The sequence below is a fragment of the Chlorocebus sabaeus genome, chromosome X (assembly GCF_047675955.1).
Source record: "Chlorocebus sabaeus isolate Y175 chromosome X, mChlSab1.0.hap1, whole genome shotgun sequence".
Lineage (NCBI taxonomy): Eukaryota > Metazoa > Chordata > Mammalia > Primates > Cercopithecidae > Chlorocebus > Chlorocebus sabaeus.
Genome location: NC_132933.1, coordinates 141,737,724 through 141,761,868, shown reverse-complemented (window position 1 = coordinate 141,761,868; position 24,145 = coordinate 141,737,724). Strand labels below are relative to the sequence as shown.

The 24,145-nt window shown below is 40.0% G+C and overlaps 1 protein-coding gene across 7 annotated transcripts in view; it reads right to left on the bottom strand.

Annotated features, from left to right (window-relative positions):
• Nucleotides 1-24,145, bottom strand: part of ARHGAP6 (Rho GTPase activating protein 6) — a 538,479-nt gene that overhangs the window by 36,648 nt on the left and 477,686 nt on the right. For all 7 annotated transcript variants that reach the window (XM_073013872.1, XM_073013876.1, XM_073013873.1 and 4 more), the window contains 5 exons: nt 21,793-22,049; nt 19,305-19,500; nt 15,048-15,103; nt 12,364-12,514; nt 11,165-11,313 (listed from right to left, as the gene is read on the bottom strand). In XM_073013872.1, the coding sequence (XP_072869973.1) occupies nt 11,165-11,313; nt 12,364-12,514; nt 15,048-15,103; nt 19,305-19,500; nt 21,793-22,049 (809 nt within the window). The remainder of the gene's footprint in view (nt 1-11,164; nt 11,314-12,363; nt 12,515-15,047; nt 15,104-19,304; nt 19,501-21,792; nt 22,050-24,145) is intronic.

The window sequence follows — 24,145 nt, the reverse complement described above, 5'->3', positions numbered from 1 at the left end:
CCCTCTTCATCCCATTGCTACATCTCTTCCCGTTTCCTGTTGCTTGACAGACCCAGCCATGGCATGGTGAAATGGGAAAACGAGCTTTAAAACAGGGCTGGATGAGGGTGAGGGGAGACACAGGTCTTGCTAAGTTTCAAAGCCAACCTACCATTTCCTAGAGGCATGTACCTCCTCAAAGATCAGTAATCATGGCCCTACAATGGTATTTGTAACTTCTTTTTTGCCTCATAGACCCTTTGAGAACTCAATGCCAGCTATGGACTCTCACCAAACAACTGCATATTCACACCACATTTTCCATGCAGTGCCAGGGGGTTCTTGAACTCTGAAAAACCACTGCTCAGAAGGTTTCAATTTTGTTCCTGCTATATTCTTTCTTGAAGAAATGCAATGTTTCTTACACTTGGGAATTTCTCTTTTCCCTAAGGAGCAAAGCAAATAGCAAACTAAACAAAATAGAAGAAAACAAAACAAACACAAGATAGCAAAACACCACAATTCAATAAAATACTGCTATTTTTTCCCAAAAAAGCACTGATTGACTGGTCAACAATTTTTCTCATGCCCTTCTTTTAGACATCTTTAAGACCTCATCAGTGAATGATGCATTGAATTTTAAGCACATATCAAAGAGGAAATATTATGTTCATTTTGTAGATGAGGAAGCTAAGACCATCCCCCATCCCAACTCTGTTTTCCTTCCTCTTCCTCTCTTTCATAAAGACAAGTTATGCAGAAAGGTTCTGGCAGAACCTGTGTGAGCTTTCAAGCTTCTTGACAATCTGCTTCAGGTTTCATCTATGTTGCAATCCCCCCAAACAACACCCTAACAAATAGATGATACACACTAAAAAATAGGTAAGAGAAGAAGTTGAAAAATGTTGGGTTTTGACCATATTTTACAGTTTGATATTTAGCTTTACTCCAGTCTGCCCATTCAATATTCTCTACCTGCTCATGCCAAATCGACTAAAAAATAATAATTCTTCTCTTGATCCTCTCCCTCTACCCATGACTTCTAACAGAAGGGGTTTGGCTAACTCCCATCCCAATGCTGTGCTTATGTGGCCCATGTACTCAATCCCTACGCACCCTTTGATATGCATCTTAAATTCAACCTCCTCCTTGAAGCCATTCCTAACTTTTCTGGCCCATGCTCATCACTTCTCTGAATGTCTGCAATGACTCTGCAGTGCATTCCCTAATTCTATATTTACCTTGTGTCCTCACCTCCTCCACCTCTTAGATGCCATTGTATCCTGAGGCCAGTCATTAGAAAATCTCTGAGCAATAGTCACTGGTTTAAAGGAACCTAGGGTAGATGCTCAGGACATGCATGGTTCAAATCCCAAGGCCATTCTTTTATATTTATTTATTTATTTTTGAGATGGAGTCTTGCTCTGTTGCTCAGGCTGGAATGCAGTGGCATGATCTTGGCTCACTGCAAGTTCCGCCTCCCAGGTTCACGCCATTCTCCTGCTTCAGCCTCCTGAGTAGCTGGGACTAGAGGCACCCACCACCACGCCCAGCTAATTTTTTTTTTTTTTAGTATTTTTTTTAGTAGAGACGGGGTTTCACCGTGTTAGCCAGGATGGTCTCGATCTCTTGACCTCGTGATCCGCCCACCTCGGCCTCCCAGAGTGCTGGGATTACAGGTGTGAGCCACCGCGCCTGGCCCCCCCATCAAGGCCGTTCTTACATGGAAACGTTTATAATAGGAATTACTGTTGTCCATATTACTATTGATACAAAAGCCTCCTAACTCACTCTCCCCTTGTCTCTAGCCAATCTAAAACATGGATTATATCACCCATTAGTTGAATCCTTCCAAGGATTCACAGCTTAAAAGAATCAACCGCCTGCCCTGCACAGAGGCATTCAGCACTTATGAACATGGCCCAATTTCCCACTGTCTCCCTCAGTACTTCACTGCTCCGTAGCCTTTACTGTAGTTCACAATGGCTGTGAGAGCTGCCTGCTCTCCTGTCACTGCTAACGATTTCACGGAAGCAATGCTTTCCTTATATTTCTCCTGCTGCTTTAATCTTTGGCTATTAGTCCTTCATTTTGATGCAATGTTTAGGTCAAGAGTGTCTAGAAACCCTTGTAAACCCTGGCTTCCTTCTACAAGTTCACCGTCACTGGGGGGCGGAGCAAGATGGCCGAATAGGAACAGCTCCAGTCTCCAACTCCCAGCACGAGCGACACAGAAGACCGGTGATTTCTGCATTTTCAACTGAGGTACTGGGTTCATCTCACTGGGGAGTGCCAGACGATCGGTGCTGGTCAGCTGCTGCAGCCCGACCAGTGAGAGCTGAAGCAGGGCGAGGCATTGCCTCACCTGGAAAGCGCAAGGGGGAAGGGAATCCCTTTTCCTAGCCAGGGGAACTGAGACACATAACACCTGGAAAATCGGGTAACTCCCACCCCAATACTGCGCTTTAAGCAAACAGGCACACCAGGAGATCATATCCCACACCTGGCCGGGAGGGTCCCACACCCACGGAGCCTCCCTCATTGCTAGCACAGCAGTCTGTGATCTACCGGCAAGGCAGCAGCGAGGCTGGGGGAGGGGCGCCCGCCATTGCTGAGGATTAAGTAGGTAAACAAAGCTGCTGGGAAGCTCGAACTGGGTGGAGCTCACAGCAGCTCAAGGAAACCTGCCTGTCTCTGTAGACTCCACCTCTGGGGACAGGGCACAGTAAACAATAACAAACGCAGCAGCTCTGCAGACGCAAACGACTCTGTCTGACAGCTTTGAAGAGAGCAGTGGATCTCCCAACACGGAGGTTGAGATCTGAGAAGGGACAGACTCCCTGCTCAAGTGGGTCCCTGACCCCTGAGTAGCCTAACTGGGAGACATCCCCCACTAAGGGCAGTCTGACACCCCACACCTCACAGGGTGGAGTACACCCCTGAGAGGAAGCTTCCAAAGCAAGAATCAGACAGGTACACTCGCTGTTCAGAAATATTCTATCTTCTGCAACCTCTGCTGCTGATACCCAGGCAAACAGGGTCTGGAGTGGACCTCAAGCAATCTCCAACAGACCTACAGCTGAGGGTCCTGACTGTTAGAAGGAAAACTATCAAACAGGAAGGACACCTACACCAAAACCCCATCAGTACATCACCATCATCAAAGACCAGAGGCAGATAAAACCACAAAGATGGGGAAAAAGCAGGGCAGAAAAGCTGGTAATTCAAAAAATAAGAGCGCATCTCCCCCGGCAAAGGAGCGCAGCTCATCGCCAGCAACGGATCAAAGCTGGACAGAGAATGACTTCGACGAGATGAGAGAAGAAGGCTTCAGTCCATCAAATTTCTCAGAGCTAAAGGAGGAATTACGTACCCAGCGCAAAGAAACTAAAAATCTTGAAAAAAAAGTGGAAGAATTGATGGCTAGAGTAATTAATGTAGAGAAGCTCATAAACGAAATGAAAGAGACGAAAACCATGACACGAGAAATACGTGACAAATGCACAAGCTTCAGTAACCGACTCAATCAACTGGAAGAAAGAATGTCAGCGATTGAGGATCAAATGAATGAAATGAAGCGAGAAGAGAAACCAAAAGAAAAAAGAAGAAAAAGAAATGAACAAAGCCTGCAAGAAGTATGGGATTATGTAAAAAGACCAAATCTACGTCTGATTGGGGTGCCTGAAAGTGAGGGGGAAAATGGAACCAAGTTGGAAAACACTCTTCAGGATATCATCCAGGAGAACTTCCCCAACCTAGTAGGGCAGGCCAACATTCAAATCCAGGAAATACAGAGAACGCCACAAAGATACTCCTCGAGAAGAGCAACTCCAAGACACATAATTGCCAGATTCACCAAAGTTGAAATGAAGGAAAAAATCTTAAGGGCAGCCAGAGAGAAAGGTTGGGTTACCCACAAAGGGAAGCCCATCAGACTAACAGCAGATCTCTCGGCAGAAACTCTTCAAGCCAGAAGAGAGTGGGGGCCAATATTCAACATTCTTAAAGAAAAGAATTGTAAACCCAGAATTTTATATCCAGCCAAACTAAGTTTCATAAGTGAAGGAGAAATAAAATCCTTTACAGATAAGCAAATGCTTAGAGATTTTGTCACCACTAGGCCTGCCTTACAAGAGACCCTGAAGGAAGCACTAAACATGGAAAGGAACAACCGGTACCAGCCATTGCAAAAACATGCCAAAATGTAAAGACCATCAAGGCTAGGAAGAAACTGCATCAACTAACGAGCAAAATAACCAGTTAATATCATAATGGCAGGATCAAGTTCACACATAACAATCTTAACCTTAAATGTAAATGGACTAAATGCTCCAATTAAAAGACACAGACTGGCAAACTGGATAAAGAGTCAAGACCCATCAGTCTGCTGTATTCAGGAGACCCATCTCACACGCAGAGACATACATAGGCTCAAAATAAAGGGATGGAGGAAGATTTACCAAGCAAATGGAGAACAAAAAAAAGTGGGGGTTGCAATACTAGTCTCTGATAAAACAGACTTTAAACCATGAAAGATCAAAAGAGACAAAGAAGGCCATTACATAATGGTAAAGGGATCAATTCAACAGGAAGAGCTAACTATCCTAAATATATATGCACTCAATACAGGAGCACCCAGATTCATAAAGCAAGTCCTTAGAGACTTACAAAGAGACTTAGACTCCCATACAATAATAATGGGAGACTTCAACACTCCACTGTCAACATTAGACAGATCAACGAGACAGAAAGTTAACAAGGATATCCAGGAATTGAACTCATCTCTGCAGCAAGCAGACCTAATAGACATCTATAGAACTCTCCACCCCAAATCAACAGAATATACATTCTTCTCAGCACCACATCGTACTTACTCCAAAATTGACCACGTAATTGGAAGTAAAGCACTCCTCAGCAAATGTACAAGAACAGAAATTATAACAAACTGTCTCTCAGACCACAGTACAATCAAACTACAACTCAGGACTAAGAAACTCAATCAAAACCGCTCAACTACATGGAAACTGAACAACCTGCTCCTGAATGACTACTGGGTACGTAACGAAATGAAGGCAGAAATAAAGATGTTCTTTGAAACCAATGAGAACAAAGATACAACATACCAGAATCTCTGGGACACATTTAAAGCAGTGTGTAGAGGGAAATTTATAGCACTAAATGCCCACAAGAGAAAGCAGGAAAGATCTAAAATTGACACTCTAACATCGCAATTAAAAGAACTAGAGAAGCAAGAGCAAACACATTCAAAAGCTAGCAGAAGGCAAGAAATAACTAAGATCAGAGCAGAACTGAAGGAGATAGAGACACAAAAAACCCTCCAAAAAATCAATGAATCCAGGAGTTGGTTTTTTGAAAAGATCAACAAAATTGACAGACCACTAGCAAGACTAATAAAGAAGAAAAGAGAGAAGAATCAAATCGACGCAATTAAAAATGATAAAGGGGATATCACCACCGACCCCACAGAAATACAAACTACCATCAGAGAATACTATAAACACCTCTACGCAAATAAACTGGAAAATCTAGAAGAAATGGATAATTTCCTGGACACTTACACTCTTCCAAGACTAAACCAGGAAGAAGTTGAATCCCTGAATAGACCAATAGCAGGCTCTGAAATTGGCAATAATTAATAGCCTACCAACCAAAAAAAGTCCAGGACCAGATGGATTCACAGCTGAATTCTACCAGAGGTACAAGGAGGAGTTGGTACCATTCCTTCTGAAACTATTCCAATCAATAGAAAAAGAGGGAATCCTCCCTAACTCATTTTATGAGGCCAACATCATCCTGATACCAAAGCCTGGCAGAGACACAACAAAAAAAGAGAATTTTAGACCAATATCCCTGATGAACATCGATGAAAAATCCTCAATAAAATACTGGCAAACCGGATTCAGCAACACATCAAAAAGCTTATCCACCATGATCAAGTGGGCTTCATCCCTGGGATGCAAGGCTGGTTCAACATTCGCAAATCAATAAACATAATCCAGCATATAAACAGAACCAAAGACAAGAACCACATCATTATCTCAATAGATGCAGAAAAGGCTTTTGACAAAATTCAACAGCCCTTCATGCTAAAAACGCTCAATAAATTCGGTATTGATGGAACGTACCTCAAAATCATAAGAGCTATTCATGACAAACCCACAGCCAATATCATACTGAATGGGCAAAAACTGGAAAAATTCCCTTTGAAAACTGGCACAAGACAGGGATGCCCTCTCTCACCACTCCTATTCAACATAGTGTTGGAAGTTCTGGCTAGGGCAATCAGGCAAGAGAAAGAAATCAAGGGTATTCAGTTAGGAAAAGAAGAAGTCAAATTGTCCCTGTTTGCAGATGACATGATTGTATATTTAGAAAACCCCATTGTCTCAGCCCAAAATCTCCTTAAGCTGATAAGCAACTTCAGCAAAGTCTCAGGATACAAAATTAATGTGCAAAAATCACAAGCATTCTTATACACCAGTAACAGACAAACAGAGAGCCAAATCAGGAATGAACTTCCATTCACAATTGCTTCAAAGAGAATAAAATACCTAGGAATCCAACTTACAAGGGATGTAAAGGACCTCTTCAAGGAGAACTACAAACCACTGCTCAGTGAAATAAAAGAGGACACAAACAAATGGAAGAACATACCATGCTCATGGATAGGAAGAATCAATATCGTGAAAATGGCCATACTGCCCAAGGTAATTTATAGATTCAATGCCATCCCCATCAAGCTACCAATGAGCTTCTTCACAGAATTGGAAAAAACTGCTTTAAAGTTCATATGGAACCAAAAAAGAGCCCGCATCTCCAAGACAATCCTAAGTCAAAAGAACAAAGCTGGAGGCATCATGCTACCTGACTTCAAACTGTACTACAAGGCTACAGTAACCAAAACAGCATGGTACTGGTACCAAAACAGAGATATAGACCAATGGAACAGAACAGAGTCCTCAGAAATAGTACCACACATCTACAGCCATCTGATCTTTGACAAATCTGAGAGAAACAAGAAATGGGGAAAGGATTCCCTATTTAATAAATGGTGCTGGGAAAATTGGCTAGCCATAAGTAGAAAGCTGAAACTGGATCCTTTCCTTACTCCTTATATGAAAATTAATTCAAGATGGATTAGAGACTTAAATGTTAGACCTAATACCATAAAAATCCTAGAGGAAAACCTAGGTAGTACCATTCAGGACATAGGCATGGGCAAAGACTTCATGTCTAAAACACCAAAAGCAACGGCAGCAAAAGCCAAAATTGACAAATGGGATCTCATTAAACTAAAGAGCTTCTGCACAGCAAAAGAAACTACCATCAGAGTGAACAGGCAACCTACAGAATGGGAGAACATTTTTGCAATCTACTCATCTGACAAAGGGCTAATATCCAGAACCTACAAAGAACTCAAACAAATTTACAAGAAAAAAACAAACAACCCCATCAAAAAGTGGGCAAAGGATACGAACAGACATTTCTCAAAAGAAGACATTCATACAGCCAACAGACACATGAAAAAATGCTCATCATCACTGGCCATCAGAGAAATGCAAATCAAAACCACAATGAGATACCATCTCACACCAGTTAGAATGGCGATCATTCAAAAGTCAGGAAACAACAGGTGCTGGAGAGGATGTGGAGAAATAGGAACACTTTTACACTGTTGGTGGGATTGTAAACTAGTTCAACCATTATGGAAAACAGTATGGCGATTCCTCAAGGATCTAGAACTAGATGTACCATATGACCCAGCCATCCCATTACTGGGTATATACCCAAAGGATTATAAATTATGCTGCTATAAAGACACATGCACACGTATGTTTATTGCAGCACTATTCACAATAGCAAAGACTTGGAATCAACCCAAATGTCCATCAGTGACAGATTGGATTAAGAAAATGTGGCACATATACACCATGGAATACTATGCAGCCATAAAAAAGGATGAGTTTGTGTCCTTTGTAGGGACATGGATGCAGCTGGAAACCATCATTCTTAGCAAACTATCACAAGAACAGAAAACCAAACACCGCATGTTCTCACTCATAGGTGGGAACTGAACAATGAGATCACTTGGATTCGGGAAGGGGAACATCACACACCGGGGCCTATCATGGGGAGGGGGGAGGGGGGAGGGATTGCATTGGGAGTTATACCTGATGTAAATGACGAGTTGATGGGTGCAGCACACCAACATGGCACAAGTATACATATGTAACAAACCTGCACGTTGTGCACATGTACCCTACAACTTAAAGTATAATAATAATAAATAAATTAAAAAAAAAAAAGTTCACCGTCACCAGGATAATTTCATATTCCTTACAGTAAACTAGGTCTCTCAACTACTCTTCAAGTCTGGTTGAAGAATTTTCATTCCTCAAGTTCAGATGAGGAGACCCAGGTATAGGAAAGTTAATAGATTTTTCTGACAACACATGGTCAGTGAATTAAAGAGCTATCAAGCACTCTCAACCAGGGGTGATTTTGAACCCTTCCCCTCAGGGAAGACTTGGAAATGTTTGGAGATATTTTTGGTTGTCACAACTTGGTGGGAGAGGATATGTACTACTACTGGCATCTACTGGGTAGAGGCCAGGGATGCTGCTAAACATCCTACAATGCACAGGACAGCCCCATGACAAAGAATTCCTAGCTCCAAATATCAATTGTGCAGAGGCTAAGAAACCCTGACTTAGACCCCAGTACAGTTCTTTTTTTCTTATAATTCCTATTCTGTTAGACTGGCTTAGGTTCTATACACAGCTTGGACTTTGCTAGTAAGACTTTTTCTTTTCTCTTAATTGTCTCAGGTTCTATACACAGCTTGGACTTTGCTAGTAAGGGGACCAACCAGACCCATTAACCAGTATAATGACATTGCCCTTCTTCAAGATCTTTTTCTGTCATCCACTGGGATACGGTCCTAATAACTATGCAAATCTACAGTGACTATGGGGTCCATGGCACCTCCCCTAGAGTTGTGAAATGCACTAATATGCCACTTGTACAACCTTAAGTGGAAGCTCTCTGTGGGTTGCTACGTAAGTTACTTAGACCCCTGGCCCTAAGTTTTCACTTCTGTAACATGGAGACAGTGATCTCTCTCTTGCCTGTTAAGAGGATTTGTATGTATGTGTGTGTGTATGTGTGTGTGTGTATCCCCTAGCACAAAGCCAGCTCATGGAAGGAGAGACATAAATTGTAGCTAATATTCCAGCATACTGTTTCATTTACACCTATCCAAGAATATTTTCTTCTTTTTGGCATAGGCAAGGGAGATTTGTTCAGCATTTGAATGGAAAGAATATCTGAAAATGATTCTAAAAGGGCAATAATGAGTTCAATTGGACATTTTGCTTTCTTCAATGCCTTCTTAATTACCTGAGACCCAATTTTCTCCTTCTCACATAGTACTTAAGAAATGTCAGAGAAGTAACTGAAGTACCTTTAAACACAGAGCTCTGCTTTCCCCAAGCAATTAGGCAGATAATGCTTACAGCTTCTGTTATAACGGTAGTTGATAAAGGCTGGCATCCAAATGAGTAATAAAACTACTTAACAATTATGAGAATTATAGTATGCCCATCAAAGAGCTGTGTATGCTGAAATAAGGTGTCAGTGCCATATTATGAAAACTGAAGCCATCTGGGGCTTCACTAATTATAACTGCTATAGAGATAAATGGCTGTCAGGAGAGTTCCATTCTCACACCCATAAGGAGGGGGACAAGAAGAAATGCAGAATTGCCTGTCTGGATTAGAGTGAAAAAATTATATGTAACCACATTATTTATTTATTTAGTTATGTTTTATTATACTTTAAGTTCTAGGGTACATGTGCACAACGTGCAGGTTTGTTACATATGTATACATGTGCCATGTTGGTGTGCTGCACCCATTAACTCGTCATTTACATTAGGTATATCTCCTAATGTTATCCCTCCCCCCTCCCCCCACCCCACGACAGGCCCCGGTGTGTGATGTTCCCCTTCCTGTGTCCAAGTGTTCTTGTTATAACCACGTTCTTTGGGAAAGAAATTTGACAAACACAGAACTGAAGCCACAGTGCAGCTGAGCTTTGTTTAACAAGGATTTACAAAAAAGTTCCTGTGGTTAAGTAAGTTTGGAATGCCTCTGGCCCCCTGTTAATTTACAGTGCATGTTAGCTTATTAAAGAGTCTAAAATCTCCTGAGGCATCCGAGGTCAGGGAGAGGTATAACTGCATGGTATCAAAGAGGGAAGGGGGTGTCTCTTGTTAAGGTGAAGATTAAATAGGTTGGCTATTAGTAAGCAACTTAAAATTGAAGCCAGCATCTCATTTCTCCAAGGGTGAAACAAACAAACAAAAAATCTTGAAATATATGAGTGTAACCAAAGAGAACCAGAACCCAAGACCTTAGATTTGGTGGGGCGGGGGCGGGGGGGGCACACTGGGGCCTGACTGGGGATCAGATCCAACAAGAACATTTCTAAAGAGTCTGTGGGACTATGTACAACCTGCTTTGAGCAGTTGATACCATGTGACATCAAGACACAATGGCAATGGTCAGCAGATGATACCTAGTTTCCTCCACACCTGGTTTGGAAGCAGGACTGACCCTCCCTTGCATTGAGCAAGTCCCTGTTTTTGGGGGAAGGTTTAAGAAAGGAAAAGATCCCTCAAAAGGGAGATACTCGACTTCTTGCTCTTAGTACAGATGGGAGCTCCTGGGACAAAGTGGAAGAATAAAGAGGTGACATCATATTTGGGCTTCAAGTTATAGCAGCAGGTAAATCAATTACAAGGATAACAATCTCCTCCCACCCCCATAATTCTACTTTTACATGGTTGCAAGCACTTCTGTAGTGCATTGTTTTTCTTCTTTACAAACGGAAGTCCAGTCTTGAGTAAAGCTTCATCATGGAAAATGACAGCCTCATTTGGAAGTATACTCGAAATTTATAAGGAGACTCATGGCCCATGCACTCTTAGGAACTGTCCCTCCGGAGAAGGCCCTGCATTAGTCTCTTCCTACAGAGACAGCTAGGTTGGAGAAGGGGAGATGTCATTACCTCCAGGCAAAATGTTTGGCCATTTTGGTGGTATGCCCTTTTAAAATAGGGGAGAGGAAGAGTCACAGTGTCTATGGCAGCAAAGGCGTCTTACCTCTTGCCCGTCTTTGCTGATGTTGTCATCGGCATGCCTGGCAACGATGGAGAGGAACTGTAGGAGGCGGTGGAGGGTGTCACAATTGCAGGGAGGTAGGAGGTATATGAGGAGCTGCAAGGTGCCCAGCTGTTCCTCTGGCTCCAATACTAAGCAAGGCAAAAAGAGGTACTCAAATAAAAGGGGAGCCCATACCATTCAGGCACAGGGGAAAGGCCTCTTCTCAATTGTCTTAAGAAAGGGATTATCAAGGCAAGTCCCATTTCATGCTTTCACTCATTTGCCCATTGCTTTAGCAATTTACCAGCAAGATTCTATGAAATATATAAAGCCAAATTAGACCTGGAGAAGTGTAATATCTAGAAAAATAACTGTAATCCAGGTTAAAATAAAAGGTAACTCAATTTCCCTTACTTTCTTCTCCCCTCTTCCCTGGCATTACTCATCACCTAGTTTAAGGATTCCAGTCTTCCATTTTTGGTAAATATTTATTAACAATGGCTGAAAATTGGTGAACATTCTGAAATTTGAGTTTATAATGAATTTAAGGCTCTTTTCTGTTGAGCAATTCACAAGAGACAGATATTTTGTTGGCAATAACCATGATACAGCAAAGACAATGTATTCTCTCTCTGTTGTGATCCTATTGGAATTGTAGCATTGGAGGAAGAAATGTATGGAGGCTGACCCAGGTTTGGCCTATCTCTCCTCTACCTCCTCCTTTTTTTTCTTCTTCATGGGATCTGTAGCTACAGCCCAGAAGCAGCTATGTTGAAAACCCTGGCACTGGGCTATGACATCTTGCTTCCCCTGGAATGTTGCTTTCCTCCTTTCTCACTCTGGGTTCCCATAGTTCCCTCCTTCTTCACGCTAGAAACACAAACTCATTTTTAGGCACAGACTCAATGTGAACTCTTGTTGGTACTCTAAGCACTAACTCATAGCACTTTCTACTTTTCTTGGGTCATTTGCAAGTATCTCAAATTCTTCTTGGTTATTTCCATTTGTTTTATTGCAACTTTCTTCTTGCTAATTATTCCCAGGGTAAATCTGAGAAATTCCCCCAAATAGCTCACTCTTTAGAGATTGATAAATAAGGACAAAAAATTATCAGGAAACATATGCATAAAGTTATGATGAATGAGTTGGACATCTTAGTATTCCAGGGCCACTTTCCCACATATGACTGTATTACGCACAGAGAGTGTTGATGAAAGCTGTGTACAGCTCCCTGGTGAGAAGGGGGTCCGGCATGTCCCTCAGGAACTCTTTGAGCAAGGCTGCCACATCATGAACACTGTGCTCCTCCTCCAGAGAGACATCAATCCCACGGTCAAATTCCTCACGTAACTGGAAAAACAACGGTTCGAGTGGCAGTCACGTAACACCATACCTCAATGTGCAGTGCCCAGCAAAAGAAGTGCTGTGACATGTAGTATCTGGAGTTAAGTCTGCACAGACCCCAAGAAGGAGAAGCAAACAACATCCTCACCTTGATCTGCTGAGTTTACACAGTCCAGTTACGAATATATATATATGTGTATATATATGTATATATGTATATATGTGTATATGTGTATATATGTGTATATATATATATGCACTAAATAAAACTATCTGTGGATTTATTGTTAATGATGTATGTAGAATGGCTTAGTAATGACAACCAGGTTAGGAGGAACACCTAAGAGGTGGAAGACAATTTAGGTCAACTATAAATGTGGGAGGGAGGAATTAATCTATTACACAGCGTTTCTGTGTGTCACCAATTCTGCCATGTTTGAATGTTGATATTTTACTGAATCACTCAACAAGAAAGCAGAGATTTTTTTTTCCTGCACAAATGAAATTAAGAGCCCTGATAAGAGATTTATGACTAAGACTTAAAAGATGACAATAACTAAATAAAAGCTGTCTTAGATTTGTCAAAGTAGTCTTATTAACAATTACCAGAAGGATTTCCTGCCTTAATCATTATATTAGGTCTATTATCACTTACAGCAGCAAGAAAACACAGTAGCAAGAGAGTAATAACTCCACACCCTACTTTTATCTGTAGCATCTCAACTTTTCTTATGCATTGTTCTCTGCTGTAGAAATAATTATGTAAGTTCATAAAGCTACACTATGCAACAAACTTCTCTAAGAGTTCATTTGTTTTCAATCTTTCATCCATCCATTAATTCAACAAAGATTACTACACATTTCCTGTGTCAGACCCTGTTATAAGCCCACAAAATACACTAGTGAATAAAGAGGCAAATTCCCTCTAGAGAAACAAGGTGATAAGCAGGTAATCCCACAAATAATTCACTCTTAACATTGTGGTTAGTGATCTAAGGAAAAAGTGCAGGGTGCTAAGGGGTTATATAATAAAGTAAAATGATGAGTGAGTTAGGGCATATTTCATACTTGAAATCTACTTCTAAGTAAACACTGATTATATTTTTATTGGGTAATCCTTAAATACAACTCCATGCAAAGGTTTCCCCTTTAATGGATGCAGATATAACTGATGAGTAATTTCTGGCACTCACTACCTGTCCACCTGATGAGAATGAATACCCATCACTGTCCTGAACTACTCATTGATTCCAGACAACACGCCATCAGCATGTGTCAGGCAGCCAAAACAAAGAAGGCTTCCACTGGCACTCCTCCAACTTGTGATCATTCAAACACACCATGTTTCTTTTCCGACCATACATGCAGGCAGAAAGAATGGAACATGCAAAGAGCTTGGCCTATGAAGTTAATGGTGACTGGCTAAATTGTGTAATCTTGAATTATGTTTCTTAATCTCTCTAAGCCTTGACAGAAGTGGGTCAAAGAGGCTACTGTCACAGCTGGTTGGCAGATTCAATGAGATAATATTTGTAAAAATATTCTGCAATCCTGCACAGGTGAGAGGCCTATGAAATATTACCATACTATCTTCCTGCAAGTTCTGTTATGAAACATTAAATGTTGATCCATTTAATGTTGTTTCTTGTGTGACTATTAAGAATAAAAACCAACCAACCAATCAGAAAACATATTTCCATTGAAAGCCTTTTTTGTCTTGACAAAAAAAGATAGATGAAGTATTTATTTCAATTACTTTTAATAATATGAACAAATATCATTTCTTCAGCTTCTTCCCAACTAAAATTTGTTTTCATTTGAATTCATTTTTGAGTTGCTGAGTTCCTTATTTCCTTCCATTGAAAACAACAGGAAGAAAATAATGCTTTAATTTTCCTTCACCAACAAATGAACTCTTTTCTCAAAGGATGGTTTGCCTTTTGTGAAGCCATCATGAACACAAATACCTGCCTCATCACAGGAACCTATTGTTGAAGGTCTAATATCAAACTTCAGTTGCAGGAATGTTGCACAGGGCTGAAGGAAACAAAGGAGCACAGTCCCTATGTGAAAAGCAAACTGGGGGTCAATGGTTCTATGGAAACTTCATAAGAATTATTTATTTTTGATAAAGTAAAGCTATAAACATAGCATCTTATGTGAAGGGAATGTTAATGGCATTTTTCATATCACATTTTAGTAAAAATGGGTGCTACATGCAATTTGTTATCATTTATTGATTGGTCACTCTGAATTTCCTGCTTTTGCAATTTTCAGTAAGATGTTTATAAATTAGTTTTGTTTGGCTGCACATGGCACAGATACATCCAGACGTTTTGCTTTCAAGTGTTTGATCCTAACTGTAACAACATTTCTGAGTTGTTGCCTTTTACCTCCTGGAATTCAATTATATTATAATAACTTGGAGGGTAAAAAAAAAAAAGATGATCAAATGGAATTTGTATAAACTTGAACTTTGCAAAAGGTAATTCAACTGAAAGTCATGTGAAACAAAATATAATCTTTACTTTTCACTTACTTGTCTCACTCTCTTTTTTGAGCTTCCAACTCGGAATATCCCCACAGTCTGGAGGCCTGCAAATAAGCAAACAAAGTCAACAGTCTTGTTTTATGACTTGAGACTCTGGAGGAAATCAAAATAGAGAGCAGAATGCCAGCACATAACATGCAGAGCAATAGTAACTTGACAGCATACAGTAACACTTCTTTCATCTCACACTATTTCTATTTTCCAGATACTTAAAGGTCAGCCCTTTACGCACCAGAATTTTACGTTAAATGTTTCTGATCAAATATTTTTCATGTGATATTTTATATTTCTAATCTTCTCCTTATCAGAGAAAATGAGCTTTTTTTCATTATTCAGAATTATTACCTAAACACACATTTTATAGGGATTCTAGCTCTTTACCAATTTCTAAAAGATATTTCTCGTTTGTCTGATAATAATTAAAGTGTGCTTCTTAAAGAAAATCTGGAAAATGCAGAAAAATGTAAAAATAATATACTTTTAGAAATACCTGATGCAGAAATAATCACTCTTACTTTTCTTTTTCTCCTCCCTTCCTCCCTCCCTCCCTCCCTCCCTCCCTCCCTCCCTCCCTCCCTTCCTTCCTTCCTTCCTTCCTTCCTTCCTTCCTTCCTTCCTTCCTTCCTTCCTTCCTTCCTTCCTTCCTTCCTTCCTTCCTTCTTTTTATTTTTGAGAGAGGGTCTCACTTTGTTGTCCAGGCTGGAATACAGTGGTGTGATTATGGCTCACTGCAGCCTTGACCTCCTGGGCTCCAGTGATTCTCCTACCTTGGTGTCCAGAGTAGCTGGTACTACCAGCACATGCCTCCATGCCTCCATGCCTGACTAATTTTTGTATTTTTTGGAGAGACAGGGTTTTGCCATGTTGCCCAGGCTCAAGCTCAACTCCTGGGCTGAAGTGATCCACCTGCCTCGACATCCCAAATTGCTGAGATTACAGGTGTGAGTCACCGTGCCTAGCTAATCTTTCATTTTTTAAAATCCAGCCTTTTCTACATGAATGTAGGTATTTTTACATAGTTGAGATCATGCTGCATATATATATATATATATATATATATATATATATATATATATATAAAATATCTATTGACAGAGAGAATGTTACTCCCTTCCCTCACTATCATGTCACATGAATTTTCACTCATGCTAGTAACAATTCCTTGGAGATGTCACTTAAAAGGGATAAAAGACTACCACTTTGGTATAGTGTATATTGCTCAGGTGGTGGGTGCACCAAAATCTCACAAACCACCACTAAAGAACTTACTCGTGTAACCAAATACCACCTGTTCCCCCAAAATCTATGGAAATATAAAAAAGATGCAAAATATTCTATTGTATGAATGGGCCATAATTTACTCCATATTCCCCTCTGAATGGTGCACAGGTCCCCAAAATATACATGCTTATTTTGCTATTATAAATGACCCTATTGTGAACAATTCTGTGCACATGTTTTTGTTCACATTTCTGATTGCTTTTACTAGGATCATGTCCTAGATGTGAAAATACAGTGTCAGTGCTGAGGTTGAGAAACTCAGTTCTAAAAAATTAGGTCTCTTAAAAACACAAGTAATTTCACTATAATATACTATAAATGTCAACAATAGTTCCTTAATGCATTAAATTTCCAGTCAACATCCACATAAGGGTCACACACTGTGATACAGTTGATGTGCCTTTTAGTCTCTTAATCTGTGTTTCCTCCCTGTGTTTCCTTTTTCTTTATAATTGGTTTGGTGAAGAAATCTCAGCTATTTCCTACTGTAGATCTTCATATTGTTTGGATTTGGACACTCCATGGTGTCATTTGTATGTTCTTCTCTCCCCTTTATTTTCTGTAAAGAGATAGCTAGAGCCAGAGATTACTCTGATTGCGGTGTGATTTTATAGGGCAAGAATACTTCACCAAAAGTATTGTGTACTTCCTTTGGGAGCATGAAATATCTGAATGGTTCTCCTTTTTCTATGCCGGTCATTAATTATTGCCATTGATGAGCATCGTGTATATTCTTTCACTGGTGGCTCATTTTCTCTTCATTTGGGACAATCAATTATGAGAGTGATGGGATATTGGAGCTGCTAACAGCCATTTGAAGCCACATGAAGAGAGCTGGTCTGAGAGTAAAGCCAGCAGAGGACACTCATGACATCATTTGAATCCTGGATCCAGCTTGCCTAAATCTAGATCAGTCTCCCAGTATATAAAGATTGTTGTTGTTATTTGGGGGAGGTCACTTTGCTTAATCTAGTTTTATCTAGGTTCCTTTTTCTTGCCACCGAAAAATTTATGACTAGTACAATATATAATTAAATCAGAAAGAATTGTATTTTTTAGATACAGAATTGGGGTCTTGCTATATTACCCTGGCTGGTCTCAAACTCCCAGGCTCAAGTGATCTTCTTGCCTTGGCCTCCCAAAGTGTTGGGATTACAGGCTTGAGCCACAGTGACCAGCCTTAAATCTTTGTAACATTATTTCTTTACATCCAGAAACAAAGTAAACATCTCAATTTCTTTTAGTTGTGTTTTCTATCTCTTGGTAGAAAGAGAATAGTCCCACCTGTGTAGAAAATGTCCTTATGTGATATCATGCTGCTGTAGAAATTTCAATTATTCAGAAACCATGTGAAAATAAAAAAATACATGCAGCCAAAATTAAAATTACTGTGACCTGCTATTAAAGTTTTCTATTTCATACATAGAAGATTCATTCGGTTCATTCAGAGTCTATTTCTCTCTATATAATAATATATGCCAGGCACTATTCTAAGTACTGCATGCACATTAATTAATTGAATAATTGCACAACTTTTGAGGTGGGTACTTATGTTCATTTTGCAGATGAAGAAATATAATTCTGTATTTTATTTTAAATAGTGTGATTATCCTGTTTTCAACCTCCCAAAGTGATAGAAGCAATAAATTAGGCAATTTCATTATTGTGCAAACATCATAGAGTGTACATACACAATCCTAGATGGTATAGCCTACTATACACCTAGGCTATATGGTAGAGCCTAGTGCTCCTACACTACTAACCTGTATAGCATGTGACCGTGCTGAATACTATAGGCAACTGTAACAAAATCTTAGGTATTTGTGTATCTAAATATAGAAAAGGTACAGTAAAAATACAGTATTATAACCTTATGCAATCCCCATTGCCTATGCAGTCCATCATTGAGGGAAATGTCATTATGTGGTGCATGACTGTGTGTATGTGTTTGTGTGTAGAGAAAGAAACGTACATTCAAGATACATAGGTAATACACAGGCATGTGAAAGATAAGGTAAAAAAACATAAAAGAACCTACACTTAAAATTTGGTATAAACAAATTTATTAGGTCATCCATATGTTATCCTGTGATTTCCTTTATAATGAATTAAGAAATTGAGATATATCCTTAACAAATTTTAAATAAAGTTCCATTTTTATTAGAAGGAAACAGATGAGAATGTTAATAGTAGTTATGTCTATATGGTAGCCTCAGAATTTTCTTTGCTTTCACATTTACTTTATTACAATGAGCATATTATTTTTATAGTAAAAAAGTAACTAAACTTTTCCCATGTACATAACACGTATGCTAACACTACAGCAAACAAATTTAGTTTATGAAAATGGCAGTTTAGTAAGCCAGAAGTCTAAATTTCAGAAAAATTTTTAAAGAACTGTATATCATTCTTAAGTCAACTTAGTAACTAGAATTGAGTTGCAAAGGGTGACTTGGAGAAATTTTAAGTGGACAGCTTCCACAAAAATGCAAATGGCAATATATAAACCTGTTGTCAAAAATGATGTATTTTCTATTAAAAAAAAACTGGGGAATCATCACTTAAGTTGAACTCTTACTTTCTAAAGGAACCCTTGTGAGTAACCTCCCAGGCTACTTTTATGTATAAACAATAAAAGTGGCTCTGGTCTGTTTGAAAGAGGTTCTAGTGACAAACCCAGCCCAACAGACCTGATCCTTCACTAAATTGCTTGGCCTCCAAAGTCACTTTTGAGGACTACTGGGAGCGAAGCAGTCTGAATATCATCAAGTTGATTCACCCTCTCCTCCAATCTTGTTTAGCCCCACAATCTCTTAAGCAAACACTCACATCTGTATACTTTCACACAGGAAATTTCAGTTCAGAGCTTGATCAGATGAACACAGAATTGACATTGGGTACTTCAATGAATGATGCTTGAATAAATGAAAGTCCTTAGTACTTTAGACAGACAAGTCTACTTACCATGTTTTTCTAGATGCTGACAGCAGCTGTCCACCAGCCTAGGGACCTGTCTGTAAATAGGATTCAGACTGAGTTTCTTATCTCTGGCTTTTTCTTTTTTACTTTGAGCCTCAGCAGGCAAGGAAAGTTGTAAAGCTTCTAGTAGTCGAGACTGATTGTCATCAAGATCCGTGATAGAATCCACTGACATGGCACCCTGCAAGTGACACAGAGCTGTGAACATAAAGTACAGATAGCCAAAAAAACCAGCTGCCCCCAGATGCTAACCAATACATACTTTTGCTCATGACTCTTTATCACACTTGAAATAATATTGCTTGATTTCTTTAATTGTTCTGTTTGTATATTGAAAGAAAAAATATGCCTTTTGAAAAAGTTAGAAAACCTCTACAAGGTTTCCTCAAGCTAATAATGGCAGTTACAATTTCAACAATAGACAAAATTTTCCAAATGGAAGAACAAGCGATGGGAAACATATAATTAAAGTATTTTGGCCCAACCACTTCATTTCTTGAAACAAGAAAAAAATTACATACTCAATGAATGAGGTAGTCAGAGAAGTTTTATAAATAAAAAACTCAACTATGGTTCTAGGAAGTAGATTTTTAAAATATAATGATTCCATAAAACAGCCTGAGCTTAGTTTTCCTGAGAAACAGCACAAAGTGCTTTATTAGAGAGGTGGTCCTGGGAAACACCTATAGGGGAGGGGGGAAATGAGACAAGGAAGGAAAGGCAGCTGACGAAGGGAGCATTATCAAGTCTATTATCATTGTGGGCAACTGGAGTTCAATCTTTCTGGGGAGCTCTAGGAGACAGCTGTAGATCATGCACCTTAGAGCTATCCCTATCAAGTGAGAGAGCTGGGGTATTTATACACCAAGCCTCAGGAATCACTTCTTAAGGGCAGCCTCTGGTGGGGGCAGAGAGATAATATTATCTCCTAAGTACTTACAGCCTGCCATTTGGATGCGCTGGGTGCCTCTGGCATCAGAGAAAGCCCTCAGCAAAGAAATAAGGTGTTGGCAGATGGAAGGTGAGCTGGCATGCTAGGAATGGTAAAGGGTCAGGGAAAGGGAGCAGGGAACCAATCGCATTTGCCACACCCATACTTGATGAAGCACTGAGAAAGCAGTTGGCTAGCCAGGCCTGGACAGAGGAGAGGGCATTTGGGAGAACAATTGCCTGAGCCCTACATTCCCAGAAAGCTAAAATTTAGAGTTTTAGTGTTATTGTTGTATGACAATACACAGTCTGAGACACAATGACAGAATTAGAAGAATAATTCCATCATGCAAATTCAGGCATTCCATAATTTTGTAATTTCTTCATTTTTAAACATAGTCAATACTGCAAAAACAGCAATGGATCAGGTCTCTCTCTACCTTGGACAAGCCCTGAATGTTAGGGGCTGATTGAAAAATGTGGGTTTTAAGTGGGAAGTGTCTGGAGTTTTAACTAGGGCAGTCTTCAACAGCTGGAGGTGGCAAAAATTTTGGGTCTCCACGTGACAGTGAAAAAAGGGAGAGAAGGTCAGGTGTGGTGGCTCATGCCTGTAAACCCAGCACTTTGGATCACTTGAGTTCGAAAGTTCAAGACCAGTCTGGGCAACACAGTGAGACCACATCTCTACTAAATAATAATAATAGCTAGGCGTGGTGGTGTGCATCTGTAGTCCCAGCTACTGGGGAGGTTGAGGCAGAAGGATCGCTTGAGCCCAGGAGATTGAAGCTGCAGTGAGCAGTGATCATGCCACTGCACTCCAGTCTGGGCAACAGAGCAAGACCCTGACAAAAAATAAAAGATAAAAATAAAACGCAGATTTGTTTTTAAAAAGGGAGAGAAGATCTTCCAGTGACCTGGAAGCTTTAGAGATGCTTATGAACCGACTCAGCCAATCACCAACCAGTTTGCCTGAACAATTCAAATAATAGCACAGTACCTAGAACATAGTACTTAACAATTGGTACCATATTGTTAGAGTATTTGAAAGAGGATATATAGAGGATTCTATGGTTCTGTTTGAGAAAAAGAAATACTCCATTGATAAGGAAAAAGCTCATTGTTTAGGAAGACCCACCACCAATTAATTTGGCCAGACATGTTTTCAGACTGGTGATGAAGAAAGTATTAATAGCTAAAACACCGGGCCTTGCCCTCAAGCCTCACAGTCTAGTGGGCAAGTATGGCAAGACTGACAGATTACAAGAGACCAGAATCAATGGTGATATTGTCGAATGTTTAGGAGAGCGTGCAGCACAGATGTGACAAAGGAGGGACACCAACAGCTTCAAGAGGAGTCAGGACAATGTCTGAGGCTATGCAAGGTGCCACATGCCCAGTGCACATTCTTCATTAATGGAGTTTGTTGACAGACACCTGAACACCAACTACATATCCAGTTTTCACATGAACAAAAAGTCAAAGAATAACTGTACATCTTCAGTTTTCCTAGCACTGGTGTCAGAGCAAATACTGGCCACCTTACCCTCCTCCTAGCCCGAGGAGCCGGTTCCGGGGTGTTTGGGGACGTTGACTCATTTGGTGTTTCTGAGGTTGAGCTGAGAGATGAGTTACTGCTTGAGAGTTCTTTGTTTTGTCTTTTATTTCCAAATGGGAGGAGGGAAGCCACAAAGTCAGATGCATCTTTCTGCTCATCCCTCTGCAAGTCCTGCTTGAGTTTATAGGCCCTGTCATTCGCAATGACTTGGGATAAGGGCATTCCAAATGCCTGCGGGATGAATTCTGGAATAAAAAAACAGACATTCACTTTCAGAGACTGACTGGACCAGTGAACACTCTCATTTATGTTTCAGACCTAAGTAAGGACAGACATGTTCAAAGGAATGTTTTCTGAAGAATTGACTCATCGATCAAAATAAAAAGGTGACATTTGTGTTAATCAGAATGGCCCAAGTTTCCATTTCAATAAAGAAAACTAGTATTTATAAACACACGTCTTAGACATCTAGGTCTCTAGTTTTTCTCCATGTCTCAAGTCTATACATTCATTCAACAGGCATTTATTGATTGCGCACTACGTGCCACAACAAGCTAGGCAATGGGAAGCGCAAAGCTTATAAAAGATACAATCCTTTCTCCTGAGGTGTTCAGAGTATGGGTTGCGGTGAAGAAGTGAATAATCAGAAATGCAAATCATGGTAACAGACTGACTATTAGGTGTTATAATAGAGAGATGCATGAAGCTAAGGCTGAAATTTAGTCAACTGAATACACTTTGAGGTTCCCAGCAAGAATAACCTGACAGGCAGAGGAGCAGCTTGGGAACTGCTTGGGAAGGAGTCTGCTCTGTTTTCGTTGTGTTCCTTATCCCCACATTCTATTTCCAGCCAGCTAGGTTGGGGCTGTCACTCTCGTGACCTACACTCAAGCCATTCTACTGGCCACATGCAGAGTGGACTCAGCCACTAAATATCTCGTGGGAGGCCCAGGAAACAATTTGTTAAATCCTTTAGTAAGGAGAATTTGGGGAAAGGGGCATAGTGCAGAAATCGATGGCTTTATTTGGAGACATACATAGATTTCCTTTCTGAATTTCTGTCATAAATCTGTTTGTATACACATACCTTGGATCCTTAGGGCCAGGAGTTTTATTGGCAATATTTTAGATTCATGCTGAAAGGCACTAATAATGTAATCAGATGTATTATTCTTTTTAGACTACAAATTAGGTCTCCTAGCAGCAGTAAGTTGGAATCTAACCTCTCCATTGTTTTTAGAAGCCCTATGAATGAAACTAAATGATCAAGGGAAAATAATTCTAAGGTTGGTTGTTCTTTTGAAAGAAAAAGCTAACATTAAATTAGGTAGAAAGATACTTTAAAAAGTTTTCCTCCTTGATCCATGGCAACATTTCGAACACCACTGGGCTAATGACCAAGTCTACATTAAAAGCAGAAATGTTACTTGAAAAGCCTGCACCTCTGGTTCTATAAAAGCATGCAATTTGTTTTGAAGTAAAAAATCAAAACTTTAGTATTTCAGGATTTTCAGAGGATGCTTGCCATTCTTTAGCAAAAAGCTAGGTGATATATGGTAATAAAAAATAATTAGGTACTTCTCCTTTGAGTGATCAATTTAGACAGTGTAGTGAGGTATAATTCTCACTATTGATAATAGGCTGTGTCTACTACTAGCAAAACCTCCTGTTATGTACCCTGAGGAGATGCACGTACACACACACACACACATACACACACACATAGATATAATTTTGTCTGTAGAAATGATCAAATATTACTTTTAAAAGGTTGGAAAAGTCTGGAAACGTGGATGGTGAGGCTGACAACTACATGAAATAACAAATAGAGGGCATAATAAGAGTGAAAAGAACATTGATAAATGTAGCATGTGACACATCTGCTCAGGTGGGCATATGCATGGCAGGGATTTACTATAAGATGGGGACTACTGAGCCCTTTCCCAGTCATTTTTTCCATCTAAGGCAAACCAACCAGACTAGTTTAGAGACTTCTTATACCTCTGGTGCAGATCCTCCCCACCAGCAAATAATTCTGCCTTGTTTCAGGAGAAGAGCAACCAGCAGATGCAAAGGCTCCAACTCTTCACACCTGCTGTACCTGTGCCCTACACCACCTCCCTTTGCATGATATGTAGGTGTGACTTGGCATCCTGCCAGCCTTTCTGCCTCTCCCTGGTTCCCATGCTCTCCCACCTGCCATTCAACTATGGATAAGTGTAAACCATGGATAATGGTATACTGCACTCAAGAGCTCAAAAAAATTATCCAATACTCTTCGAGTATAAATAGGGTTCAGCAATTATTTTCTGTAAAGGGTGAGATAGCAAATATTTTAGGC